At 39.9% G+C, this 14494-nt stretch overlaps 1 protein-coding gene across 1 annotated transcript; it reads left to right on the top strand.

Annotated features, from left to right (window-relative positions):
- Positions 1 to 208: 208 nt before the first annotated feature.
- LOC101986019 (60S ribosomal protein L30-like) lies at positions 209 to 556 on the top strand. Its single transcript, XM_005363729.2, has one exon. It carries the CDS (start codon positions 209 to 211, stop codon positions 554 to 556), a length of 348 nt encoding a protein of 115 aa, XP_005363786.1.
- The last annotated feature ends 13938 nt before the right edge of the window (positions 557 to 14494 follow it).

Here is a 14494-nt window from a genome sequence, read left to right as displayed (position 1 = left end):
AAATGAAATACATCTTTAAAAGAAAATGAGAAACATTGATAGTATAACAACTACTCCAAAACCTGACCAATATAAATAAAGGATGGAAGGACAGGGGGAAAAAAAAAGATCTACTTGACTTAACATTCATTGGTCTTGCCTTTCTCGCTCCCTGGCCATCTTGGCGGCTGGTCTTGGTTGGGGGCCATCCCGCACCTAAGGCAGGAAGATGGTGGCCACAAAGAAGACAAAAAAGTCTCTGGAGTCGATCAACTCTCGGCTCCAGCTTGTTATGAAAAGTGGGAAGTATGTGCTGGGATACAAACAGACTCTGAAGATGATCAGACAGGGCAAAGCGAAATTGGTGATCCTCGCCAACAACTGCCCCGCTTTGAGGAAATCTGAAATAGAACACTATGCCATGTTGGCTAAAACTGGTGTCCATCACTACAGTGGCAATAACATTGGCTTGGGCACAGCGTGTGGAAAATACTACAGAGTATGCACACTGGCCATCATTGACCCAGGTGATTCTGACATTATTAGAAGCATACCAGAACAGACTGGTGAAAAGTAAAAAGTTTTCCTTTAATAAAACTTTACCAGAGCTCCTTTAAAAAAAAAACATTCACTGGTCTCTGTGATCAACATTTAGGCTAGGTAATTATTTGATGAGAGGGGCCCTGTGCATCATAGAATATTTAGAAACACCCCTAGCCTCAACTCACTAGAAGAAACAACTTAATCATAGCTCCACATTCCTTATCTATGACAAGCAAAATTCTCTCCAGACACTGTCAAGTGTCCTAGATCAGGAGAGCACCCAGGCATATCACACACAGCACAGGACCTAAGAAGTATAGAAATGTAATGTATTTAGTTAGTCATGGATCATGATCAACGCCTTAGTGGTCAAGTAATATTCCAGATAGAACCAGATACTTACAAATATTTCACTTCAGTGGCTTCCCATACCATTCCCACTTATTTCCAACAACTCCAAATCCTGCCCCACATAAATAAAGGATGGCCAGACGGTATAAAAAAAAAAAAAGAAGGTCTACTTGATTTAATATCCATTGGTCTCTGTAATTATTATTATTTTCAATCCAGCATCCAAATGGTAGAAAGTAAAGAGGAGCAATTTCCAACTCTTTTCAGCAGCAATAAGATGGTTTCTGAATTTCACATACATGAAAACCAGACATAACTTGCTGACAACGTATTCCACTGAACTGGCAAATTCTTGCACATTATTGCTCATCCAGCCACTGGTGACCTGCAGAGCCATACCCCATTCCTCAGTATCTCAGGATTGAGTTTCCTACACTTGGTTGAACTTTTAAGTACTCGATCTCAAATTACGGTGCCAAGATCCACGTCACTTTTTATTCTGATGTTACACAAACCTTGCTTGGCTACCTTTTGTTTTATTGTATTTTGATTTGGTTTTGTTGTTTTGTTTGGTTTTCAAGACAGGGATTCTCTGTGTAACAACTTTGGCTGTCCTGAAGCTCTCTCTATACATCGGGATGACCTGGAACTCACAGACATCCACCTGCCTCTGCCTTCTCAATGTTCTGTGGAGTATCACTGATGCCCAGAAGAGTGGGGCAGATCCTGCTGTGTTGTTACTTTAAAGGGATCCCTCCATGAAAACGTCTTAGTATAGAATGAGAACTGAAACTATGAAAAGAATGGCTAAAATCAAAAACACCAATGATAGCCTTTGCTGGAGAGGGTGTGGAGAAAGGGGTACACTCATCCATTGCTGGTGGGAAACTTGTGCAACCAGTCTGGAAAGCAGTGTGGCGGTTTCTCAGGAAATTCGGGATCAACCTACCCCTGGACCCAGCAATACCACTCTTGGCAATATACCCAAGAGAGGCCCTATCATACAACAAAAGTATATGCTCAACTATGTTCATGGCAGCACTGTTTGTAATAGCCAGAACCTGGAAACAACCTAGATGCCCTTCAATGGAAGAATGAATGAAGAAAGTATGGAATATAAACATATTAGAGTATTACTCAGCAGTAAAAAACAAGGACTTCTTGAATTTTGCATACAAATGGATAGAAATAGAAAACACAATCCTGAGTGAGGTAATCCAGACCCAAAAAAGAGGAACATGGGATGTACTCACTCATATTTGGTTTCTAGCCATAAATAAAGGACATTGAGCCTATAGTTAGTGATCCTAGAGAAGCTAAATAAGGAGAACCCAAAGAAAAACATATAGGCATCCTCCTGAATGTTGACCTTCATCAGGCAATGAAAGGAGACGGAGACCCACGTTGGAGCACAGGACTGAAATCTCAAGGTCCAAATCAGGAGCAAAAGGAGAGAGAGCTCGAGCAAGGAACTCAGGACCGCAAGGGGTGCACCCACACTCGGAGACAATGGGGATGTTCTATTGGGAACTCGCCAAGGCCAGCTGGCCTGGGTCTGAAAAGGCCTGGGATGTGGCCGGACTCGCTGAACATAGCGGACAATGGGGACTACTGAGAACTCAAGAACAATGGCAATGGGTCTCTGATCCTACTGCACGTACTGGCTTTGTGGGAGCCTAGGCAGCTTGGATGCTCACCTTACTAGAAATGGATGGAAGTGGGGGTTCCTTGGACTTTCCACAGGGCAGGGAACCCTGATTGCTCTTCGGGCTGAGGAGGGAGGGGGACTTGATTGGAGGAGGGAGAGGGAAATGGGAGGCGGTGGCGGGGAAGAGACGGAGATCTTAAATAAATAAATAAATAAATAAATAAATAAATAAATAAATCAGAAAAAAAGAAAGAAATGCTATTAGTGTTAAGCATACTATTAAGTTATACTGCTATGCGTTTTCCTCCCAGTTGTCACATACCCAGAGAAAGGTTATTGATGCCTGAGAGGAGCTAGGAGCTTTTCATTTAAATATAATATTGACATGAGCATGAGCTCTTCAAGATGTGGCCTAGAGAGCCTGGGCTGTGCAGAAATAGAATAATCTCAACCAGCTGAAGTAGAGGTCATGAGAAGTTGGCTGTCATGAAATTCTCAAAATAAAGTTACCTAAGCCTGCTCTCAAATTGGGGCTGCTTCTACTGGGATACATGAGGTAGGAAGCAGCCAGCATCAGGGGCAGTGACAATACCATAACTCCAGCATGGTCACTCTGATTAGAAGCACATCCTTAGCTGACAGCTCAAAGAGTAAAGGAGGAAAAACGTAGGCGGTTGGCAAAATCTAACATGATTATCAGACATCCATTGGTTATACTAGATTTTAGAATTTCTCTAGTCTTAAATAAAAACATAAGGGGAAAAATCAAGAAAGGTCATAAGTACAGAACATCAGTTTCTGAAATCTATTCACTATAACAAGTTTGAATATTACAAAACCTCACTTATTGATTCATTCATTTTGTTATCCAAGCCTTTTTTTCACTAAATGCACACTAATTATTACTTGGCAGTATGAAATATTATTTCTGGCCTTGTAGATTCAATGAAAAAAGTAAACATGGTCCCTGCTCCTATAAAGTGCTTTGTTGGAACTGTTTTGTGATCAAGAAGCATCCAGAGGGACAAAAGAAAACAAATAGTAACAAAGGCAGAAACAGCAGCAAAACCTAAGGAGCTGTATTAAAGGTCTCCAATTTCCCTTACCATGCTCACCATCCCGTCCTCCTGCCCGGGTCCTGTGACTGACAGTTAACCTACTGAGTAAGCAAAAGCCTCCTTATTTGCAGATGCGCAGTCTCAGGATCAAAAAGCAAAATACAGCAGTCTGCATTGCTGGAGAAAGATGGTAGTTTCATGATCAACACAATCACCTATGACAAGATGAGACACTAAATAAAGACAGCAGTGCCTACCAGGAAGAAGTGTTTGGAGAATTAGACAAAATGTGTACAAAGCATCTACTTAGTGATTGAAGAACAAAATACAATATTTCACAGCATTTAGTGATTTCTTCTCCTGATTCATCCTTCCAAGTGCTTCTACCACCCCTACTGCCTTCCTTGAGCAACTGTATTAAAGATCTCCAAAGGTGTGTTAATCTACCAGACCCTATCTTAATACGAAAAGGTTATTTATATGGCTTCAGACAACACAGAGCTCTTCTAAATCGGGGACATAATGGGAACTTAGAATTCCATTTCTGTAAGCCCTTGCCATTCTAACATAAAGGAAAATATTACCTAAATCTCTTGCGCTTGCAACTGTCACCTCAGTAAATCAGGTCTTCTGGTTTATGAAGACGCACAAGAGCCTGCAAGATTCGTGAGGGAGTAAAGGTGTTTTCTTCCAAGCCTGACAACCTGAGTTTCATTCTCAGAACCCACATGATGAAAGACAAGAATTCACACCCACAAGCTGTCCTCTAGATTCCACACACATGCCATGGCACACTCATGCCATGGACATGTGCATTTGTGCACAGGCACATACACACACACACACACACACACACACACACACACACACACATAAATAGAAAAACATGTTTTTAAAACCATCCAAGTCTCTTCTTTCCTCCTCATGAGTCATTCTATCTATCAAGGTTCAAACTTGAGGCAATACCCTTTCAGCCTAACTTTGTGATGTTCAAAAGATGTGAACTCAGGATCTCAGCAGCACTTTTTCCATACTTGCAATCCCATAACTGCGTTTTCTTTAACATTGTCCCAAGCATTGGGAAATCATAATACTAGAAAGAGTGATTACAAGTAGAGAAGGGTCAAGGGTCAAGTACCATATGGAACACGTTAGAGACAAGAGCTCTTCTGTGCAGTCTAGTTGCTATTCAGTTGCTGTGATAAAACACTGGCCAGAACCAACCTGTGGCGGAAAGAGTCCATTCCATCTTACAAGTTAAATACAGTTCATCATCAAAAGAGATCAAGGCAAGATTTCAACGTAAAGGAACAAACTGAAGCAGAGGCCATAGAAGAACATGGCTTACTGGCTTTTTATTCTTCCTTCCTTCCTACTTTCCTTCCTTCCCACCTTCCTATCTTACTTTTTATTATCTGGGTTTTTTGTTTTAAAGTAAATTTTTATACAATATACTTTGATTATGGTTCCCCCTCCGTTATCTCCTCTGAGATCCTCCCTATCTCCCCACACATCCAACTCCTCTACACCTTCTTTTTATTTCTCTTTAGAAACAAAAAGCAATTTTCTTAGAAGAGGGGAATAGGAAGAAAGCACAAGAGACACTCTCATGAACACAAAACCCATAGTATTGGAAACATAATAGGCAGACAAAAGACTGGTAATGTTTTTAACAAATGAAACTAGAATAAATAAAAACAATAAATAAAGCACTATTAAGCAAAAAAGCTCCAAAAATACCACTCAGTTTGTCTTATGTTGTTCCTCTACTACTGGGCATGGGCCTGCTATTAAGGTGGCTTAGGTGGTTTCAGGGAAACTCCACTGAAGAAAGCCAATTTTTCCTTCACAAGCAGCTGTGAATTGGAGATACCTTCTGGGTTAGGGATGGGAGCTAATGTATACCCCCCTCCAAGTGCTGGGATCCTATCTGGCTTGGACCTGTGCAGACCTAATGCACCATAGATCCCTTCTTATACAGCCTAATATGCTCATTCTATCAATTCTGTTCCTTTAGGGAACCCTGAAATACACTCCATAAAATCAAGCTCCTGCAAAACTGGAAAATTAAGTCTGCCACCATCTTGCCTGATATTATACTTTTCTAATACCTTACTCCTTTCTTAATTTTCCTTATTGTATATTGATTATAAGGCCTTGACATTGGAAAGATGGTTTGGTAATTAAGAATGTTTGCTGTTTTCTAGTGGATGTTGTTTTGGTTCTCAGAGTCCATATCAAATGATTCATAATCACCAGTAACTCCCAGTCTGGGGTGGTTTCCAAGTTTACCCACACATACCTGTGTACACAGACAAATAAAATGAATATTATTTTTAAAAGACCTTGGGAAATCTTAACGTCTATTCCTTTGAAGTCTTTTGAAATGACATATAACATTATCCTCTAAGTTTGCAATACAGTTTAGATAAAGGATTGCTTTCATGGGAAAGACAAAGGGATTTGCTGTTTAATGGGTATAGAGAATCAGTTTCACAAGATGAGAAAGTGCCAAGACTCTGTTATATGGATGCTGAAAATACTCCTGACCACTAAACTAAGTCAAACTGGTTAGCATAAATATTTGTTGAGAGAAGCCACTTGTTTGTTCCTGACTGCTCAGCCCCGAAATAACCACATAGAAACTATATTAACTAAATCACTGCTTGGCCTATTAGCTCTGGTTTCTTATTGGCTAGCTCTTATATCTTAATTTAACCCATTTCTATTAATCTGTATATCACCGTGTGGCTGTGGCTTACCGTCGAGATTCTGTCTGGCATCTGTCTCTGACAGGGCTACATGGCTTCTCCCTGCCTCCTCCTTTTTTCCCCCAGCATTCAGTTTAGTTTTCCCCACCTACCTCTGTTCTGCCCTGCCAGGCCCAAGATAGGTTCTTTATTAACCAATGGTATTCACAGCATACAAAGGGGAATCCCACATCAAATATTTTCTGTTTCCTATTTTAATAAAAACCAGTGTTTCATTGAAAGAACGAAAGTCCCAATGATAGCCTATGCTGGAAAGGATGTGGAGTTAGGGGAACACTCATCCATTGCTGGTGAGAATGCCAACTTGTGCAACAACTTTGGAAATCAGTGTGGCAGTTTCTCAGGAAATTAGGAATCAACCTACCTCAAGATCCAGCAATATCATTCTTGGGAATAAACCCAAGAGATGCCCTATCATACTACAAAAGCATTTGTTCAACTATGTTCGTAGCAGCATTATTTGTAATAGCCAGAACCTGAAATCAACCTAGATGCCCCTCAATGGAAGAATGGATAAAGAAAGTGTGGAATATATACATATTAGAGTACTACAAAGCGGTAAAAAACAATGACATCTTGAATTTGCATGCAAATGGATGGAAATAGAAAACACTATCCTGAGTGAGGTAACCCAGACCCAAAAAGATGAATATGGTATGAACTCACTCATAAGTGGATTCTAGCCATAAATAAAGGACATTGAGCCTATAATTTGTGAATCTAGAGAAGCTAAATAAGAAGGTGAACCCACAGAAAAACATATATAGATCCTCCTGGAAATTGGAAGCAAACAAGATTGCCAGGCAAAAGTTGGGAGCATAAGGGTGGGGTAGAGGTGGGGGTAGTGATGGGGGAAGGAGAGAAGGGGAGAGAGGAGAAGGGAAAGACTGGGGAGAGCATGGGGGAGTGGGAGGTTGGAGATGGAGGAAAGGTGGATATAGGAGCAGGGAAGAAGATATCTACATCAAGGGAGCCATTTTAGGGTTGGCTCTAGAGAGATTCCCAGGTATCCACGGGGATGTTCCCAGATAGGTCCTTGGGCAGCAGAGGAGAGAGTGCCTGAACTGGCCTTGCCCACTATCACACTAATGATTATCTCCAATATCACCACAGAATCTTCATTTGGTGACGGGTGGAGATAGAAACAGAGACCATCATCAGAGCAATGGACTGAGCTCCCAAGGTCCAGTTGAAGAGCAGAAGGAGGGAGAACATGAGCAAGGAAGTCAGGACCATGAGGGGCTAGTCCACCCACTGAGACTATGTGCCTGATCTAATGGGAACCCACCAAATCCAGTTGGACCGGGACTGTATGAGCATGTGACCAATCCAGACTCTCTGAATGTGGCTGACAATGGGGGCTGACTGAGAAGCCAATGATAAAGGCACTGGGTTTTGTTTCTACTGCACGTACTGGCTTTTTGGGACCCTAGTCTATTTGAATGCACACCTTCCTAGGCCTGGATGGAGTAGGGAGGGTCTTGGACTTCCCACAGGGCAGGGTACCCTGCCCTCTCTTAAAGAGGGAGGGAGAGGGAGGAGGGTGAGTGGGGGAGCGGAAGGGGAATGGGAGGAGGGGAGGAAGTGTAAATTTTTTAATGGAAAAAAAAAGAAAGAATGCAAGTCACATAAGCATGCATTTGCATAAACATACAGAACACTTGCATTGCTTACCACAATGGCAGACACATCAAAAGCCTTCAATCATCCATGGAGTTCTGTCTTTGTCATATTTGAGTTTTGCAACAACTTTCTTACACCTACCTTACCTATGAGAACTTCTAGTTTCCCTTCTTTAGAACACAGTGGGCACCTGCTCCTTAGTAGTTCCATGTGGGTGCACTTTATCTTGCCAAATAGATTGCCAGTTCCTGTTGAGAAGTAGGCAAATATTATATTTCTTTTATGACCACTTCATGCTCAGTGCAGTTTTGTTATTATCTAATGGCTGGGTTCTACACCAAAAGAGATGTGTGCTCCCAGAGCCAACACATTCCAGTTTCCACTGACTGCTCTTGGACACTGCTCATCACCAATCAAAATTTGTCTATATTCTGGGTTTTATATAGCAGTCTTTATTTGGAAGGGAATCGATGAATGAGAAAGATAAAAGGAAAGAAGATAAATAATATATTAATTCTCAATATATATATATATATATATATATATATATATATATAATTTTACATACACGGTAAACACAAAGAAATCAGGAAAACTATAAGGAAAAATGGTGCTATATTCCATGTGTGTTACAGGAAAAATACAATCCATGGGAACCTATGGGAAAGATAATGGAAATTCAACAAGAAAATTAACCTTAGGAAAACAGGAGAGCTCTACAGAATAGTTTTAGATTTAAATGTTTTTCAAGGAAAACTGCACCTGTTTATTAATGCTTAACTTTAATATAATGTTATTATATAGTTTTCAAGACAACTAAATTTGAGGCACTGAAATCAATGCTAGAATATATGTGAAAATGGAATTACCTCTATTCATTGGTACATAAACAGACTCAGAGAAATTATTTACCTGTGAATACAAAATTAGCAAACCTTCAATCTGAGCTTACCCATCTGGTCACAAAGCATAGATAATTCCCACTATTCAAGTCACTGATTCAACAGACATTTATTGACTGTTTACTATGAGAAAGTGTGTGAAGAAGATATAAAGCTAAAGAAAACATTATTTTTTCCTTCATAGGGTTCTTATTCCCATGAGGATGAAGTTCTCCACAAAAATGAATTTTACAAAATGCAGAAAATCTAAAAATCAAGTGTGCAGAAGAAATGGTAGTACATGAATTAAGGAAACTTGACTTCCATGAAAAATCCTGAAAAGTGTCTTTATAAAGTGTTTAAATTGTTTTTATTGAACTATTGGAGTGGAAAAAATATAGAAAGTCTTAAAGAATAAATTAATCAATGGCAGTTTCATGTGCTTATTTACTTCGCAGATTAGCTGCTCGTAGTCTTGCTTTACAGACGAGAACATTGAGGCCAAACCAACGGTTTGTAAGTGGAAGAACATCACTGTGAGAAAGTCTTACCTCAGTGATACGTTGAATATGTGTAGAAGTTCATCATAAAAAAAAAATAGGCTGAAAAGAGACACTTTGCCATTGGAAATTTCAGAACAAGGCACAAAATTAGAAATAACACCATATGAGATTGTGCAATACAAGCATTTCTGAAGCAGTATATAATAGATAATAAAACTGGACAATAGGAAACCATATTATTTCATGTCATGCTAAAGACCTTGGAATTTATCCTTTATAAACTAGGGAAGAGATTTGTTTTACTTGTACACTAACAGATAATCATGCTAGCTATCTGAAAGGGAAGGGACTTCAGAAAGAGCTGTGATAAACTTCAGAGAAAGCTATAGAACGGTTGGAAATAACACTTATAGATGAAAAAGAACGTAGACCTTGGTGATAAATTGAATCTGAGTACCTCTGCCCATCAAGATTTCCTGTTTCAATAACTTGTTCAGGAAAAGCAAAAGCATAAATATGATAAATACATGAACTTGTCATTTTGGAAGTGCCGAGGCATGGTGCTAGGCAGAGCAGCATTAAAGATAAATAAATCAGGGCTGAAAAGATGGCTCAGCAGTAAAAATCACTTATTGCTTCTTCAGAGAACTGGAGTTCATTTCCAAGTATCCACATCGAGTGTCTCACAAACACCTGTTATTCCATCTTCAAGACACCTGATGCCCTCTTCTGTTCTCAATAACCAACATGTGCACTTCCATATATACACACACTCATATATAAATGATGAAGTTAAAACATTTTAAAAAAAATAAAATGGGGGCATTGGGTGTGACTAGGTTATTAGAAGACATGCCTAGCGTGCACAGCATCCTGAGATCATTACCCAGAACCACATGATGAGGCATGGAAACACCTACCTGTATTCTCCAGCACTAAGAAGATGAGGGCAGCAGGAACAGAAGTCCAAGTCCAGTCTGAAATACATGAGACCCTGTCCTAGTTAGTTTATCCTACAAACATAGCACAGCCTAGTTATGTGAATGGTAAATCTCAGTTAAGGGACTACCCAGGCTAAAATGGTTTAGTGAGTGTGTATGTAAAGGATTTCTTTAATTGAGGTGGAAGGGCCTAACCCACTTTGGGTAGCATCATCTCCTAGGAAAAGAAAGATGGGCTACAATAAGCAAGCCAGCTAAGCATCAGCCCATGAAGAAGCTAGGGTCCACAAGCAGCATTCCTCTGTAGTTTGTTTCTGCTTGAGTTCTTGTCCTGACATCCCTTGAGGATGGGCTGCAACTGGTAAAAAGAAATAAGCCATTTCTTCCTCTAAGCTGTTTTTTAGTCAGGGTATTTGTCACAGCATCAGGGAGTGACAGTAAAACTGACTGTCTCAAATAAAAACTTTTTCTTTTTGAGGCAGTGTTTCTCTGTGTAGCCTTGACTGTCCTGGAACTAGTTTTATAGTCTTGGCTGGCTGGCTTTAAACTTCCAGGTATCCACTTGCCTCTACCTCCCTACTACTGGTTTTAATGGTGTGCCTCACAACCACCTTTCAGAAAAATTAAAGTATAAATAAAACCCAGTTTCTATTCGAGAAGATCCTTCTGTCTGGAGTGACCTGTGGGAGTATAACAAGGGATTTTATGATTATCAAAGATGTGAGGCCCAAGCACCAGGAACCCAAGGCAAGGATAGTTTTCCCTAAGTTAGGAGAGCAGAAAAGAGTCTATAGAGGAGACCCTCCAATATGAATGTGAAGAAGTAAGCAGGCCACTTCCAGTGGATCTAATATTGCTTGGTTTGAGTGTTTCTCCTGTGCAGAATGGCAGGATAGAGAAGAACAAATAGCTTTGATGTGTTATACAGAGGAAGAGTATCAAAAAGTATATAGGAAAATTTTTAGATGTTACTTCCCCTATTAAAGTTCCTAGTAAATTAGTAAAATTTAGGTCACAGAAATACAAAAATGGGAGTCAAGGTAGCAAACTGCAATAAAACTACCAGTCAAGTGGTGGCTTACAATGCTTTGTGGCCAGGCCATTGAATGCTGTCTACCCCAATTCAGGACAGCATTGGTGTTCAGAATGCTTGGGGAAGTCTATGAGACTATTGGCTCTATCCTAAGCAACAGAGTATTTGTTAAAAATGTAGGTTGTCACCTTAAGACTCACAGTTAGGTGTCTGTATATTCTGCAGTTTCTACTGCCTTGCTAAGGGATTTTAAACTACCTTACAATAAGTTATGCTTGGAGGAGGCTTCCCTGCATCAGTCACAAATATTGATCTTTGTGAGTAAAAGTGCCCTTTCTGATCAATATGCTTATGGAGATATCTTACCAAATGCAAGATCGACAAAAAAAGGACAATATTGTTTGAGTATGAAGTCTTATTCTTAATAAATAAATAAGCCCTTTGTTTATCCACCTTTTTAATTTTTGAGAATTTCATGTATAAGGACAATATTTGCATAATTTTCACGTTTGCACTTTTTACTCCAACTCTTCCCAGGTCCTGCTCATTCCCTCTCAAATTCACTACTTTTACTCCAGCTCACAGTTGCCTGGAGTTCTTTGTGTAGGGCTGAAACCTTGTGGACTCTTCCACATCCACTTGGGTGCATGTATTGATGTCATCTTTGTCCAGCTCATGTTTAGGCAGTCAAGATAGTAGAGACTTTATTAAGTAGGTTTATAAAATGTTACCCTATATTTACAAAAGTTCTTAGTGTTATCTATCTCTTCTCCATCTATTTACCTCCTTTACCCTTTCCCTAATGAAGTCTTATCCATTTTTCCCATGCCCCTCTTCATAGTGCCTGTGTCCAACTATTCCCATTTCTAGAGCTCCTTCACCCCCTTTTATGTGGGTTCCCTGACCTCTGCAGTTACTGTAGGCTGTTGTTTTGTCTTATTGACTGTGTCCTTTACCTAACAAAAGCTTCTTGATTTCAGTAGGTCCCATTTAGTGTCGATCTCAGTGTCCATGCTACTAGTGCTATATTTAGAAAGTGGTCTCCTGTGTCAATGAATTCAAGGCTACCTCCCACTTCCTCTTCTACCATGTTCAATGTAACTGGATTTACGTTGAAGTATTTAATCCATTTGTGCTTGAGTTTTTTGCTTGGGGATAGATATGGATCTATTTGCGATCTTCTACATGTTGACATATAACAGTTATAACAGCACCACTTGCTAAAGATGCTTTTCTTTTTCCATTGTACTATTTTGGCTTCTTTGTCAAAGATCACATATTCGCAGGTGTGTGGATTAATGTCAGAGTCTTCCATTGAATTCTATTGGTCCGTGTGTCTTTTTTTATGCCAGTCCGACCTGTTTTTATTACTATAGCTCTATAGTAGAGCTTGAAGTCATAGGTGCACATGTTAAGCTTTATTGCATACCTGGAATTGGAATGATCATTGCCTGGAGACTTCTTCCTAAACTGTACTGCTTTAAATTTGCTGACAATTAACTTTCTGGCAAGAGACTCCCTGGTGTCTGATCCAAGTTGATGAAATAGAACTGAACCAAGTTTTTATTAGTCATCTCCTGACAGTCACTTCCTGCATGGATACCTGCAGTTCCCCTAACACCTCTGACACAGGCCTGGCCTCAGCAGCTATTCTTAGCCAAGAAGGGAAAATCCACAACACCTTCCTTGTATCCTTGGTATCTAAAACGAGAATCACTTGATTGAAATTGCCCAGTTCTGCTACATGTTGGGGCTAGAGCTTGATTTCCTCCTTCAGTCGAGTTTGTACCAGTTCTATTGGTGATGGTTTCCTTCACTACTTAAGTTTTCCTTTAATCCACTTTCGTAAATTGGAATCTTACCTGGATGGGATCTTATCCTAAGGTCTCCACTCCCTTTATTCCACTTAGCATCAAGATTTTCTTTAAACTTTTATCTCCTTGAACACTGGACTTAGCACCATTACAATTTCTGGTGTTACTTTTCCTTATTCTCCTTTCCTTCTCAAACTGTACATTTTGTACTTCTCTTGTCCAGCTTATTCCTTTCCATTACAGATCTATATAGCAGTGATTACTAATAACCACATGACACAGTCAGTATTAGGTTGTCTTGAAATCCTTGTCTATGTCATTAAACAAAAACTCTTTAATTTATCCTAGGGCAGATATTCAGGACAAGTGCAAAAAGCAGCCATATTCTTTGCTATAATATCTCAAGAGTGGTTTCTAGGCTGCTTGCTATTATTCTTACCCCCGAAGTTTATGATGGTTTCCCCCTTGTACACATTACCTTCCATACCATTGTTCTCGTTCCTACTAGGATGGATCATTAAACTCCAGTAAAAACATTCATGTTTTTCTAGACCACAGGTCTACCTTCCACCAAAAAGCAGAATAGTCAGTCCTGCCAGAGCAATACCCAACTCCTGGCACCAGCTTCTGTCTTAGTCACTGCTTTATTGATCTAAAGAGACACCATGGCCAAAACCATTTTTATAAAAAGAAAGCACGTAATTGAGGGCTTGTTTACAGTTTCAGAGGTGAGTCCATTTTCATCATGGTGAGAAGTGTGGCAACAGGCAGGACGGCTTAGTACTGGCGAAGTAGCTGTGAGCTAAATCTTGATCTATAGACATCAGGCAGAGAGAAACACTAAGCCTGGTGTGAGCTTTTGAAACCTCTAAGCCCATCTATGTATGGGGCATAGAGTTTTTCATGTTCACAGAAGCACTAGGGGAACCAGGAATGTTAAACATGTTGAGGTGCTTTTTCAAAGAAGGGAGGCATAACCTGTTATTCACCCAGACGTTTGGGAGCAGATGTGACCTGAATGCTATTTGTGTAGCCAAGAACACACCAGATTCTCCTACGGATCCTGATCGTGAGCTTGTTTCTCTTAATCTCTAAAACCTAACGTTATTGAAGGCATCACATGTAGTCATCTACGGAACCAATCTTTATGGTAGGTGTCACATGTACTTCACAGAATTTTAAAATAGTCCCCTTTACTTAGCTTACTTTGTGCTTTATTGTACACACAAGATTGAGTTAATTATCACCAGAAAAGTTTTCATTAAACTGTGATGGGCATGCATATGCCTAAAATAAACTATTTGAGGTCAAATTCCTGAAGTTTAAACTAATACCACCTACTTAGTCAA

The sequence above is a fragment of the Microtus ochrogaster genome, linkage group LG10 (assembly GCF_000317375.1).
Source record: "Microtus ochrogaster isolate Prairie Vole_2 linkage group LG10, MicOch1.0, whole genome shotgun sequence".
NCBI lineage: Eukaryota > Metazoa > Chordata > Mammalia > Rodentia > Cricetidae > Microtus > Microtus ochrogaster.
The sequence above is the reverse complement of the archived record's forward strand: the minus strand, read 5'-3'. Positions and strand labels throughout refer to the sequence as shown.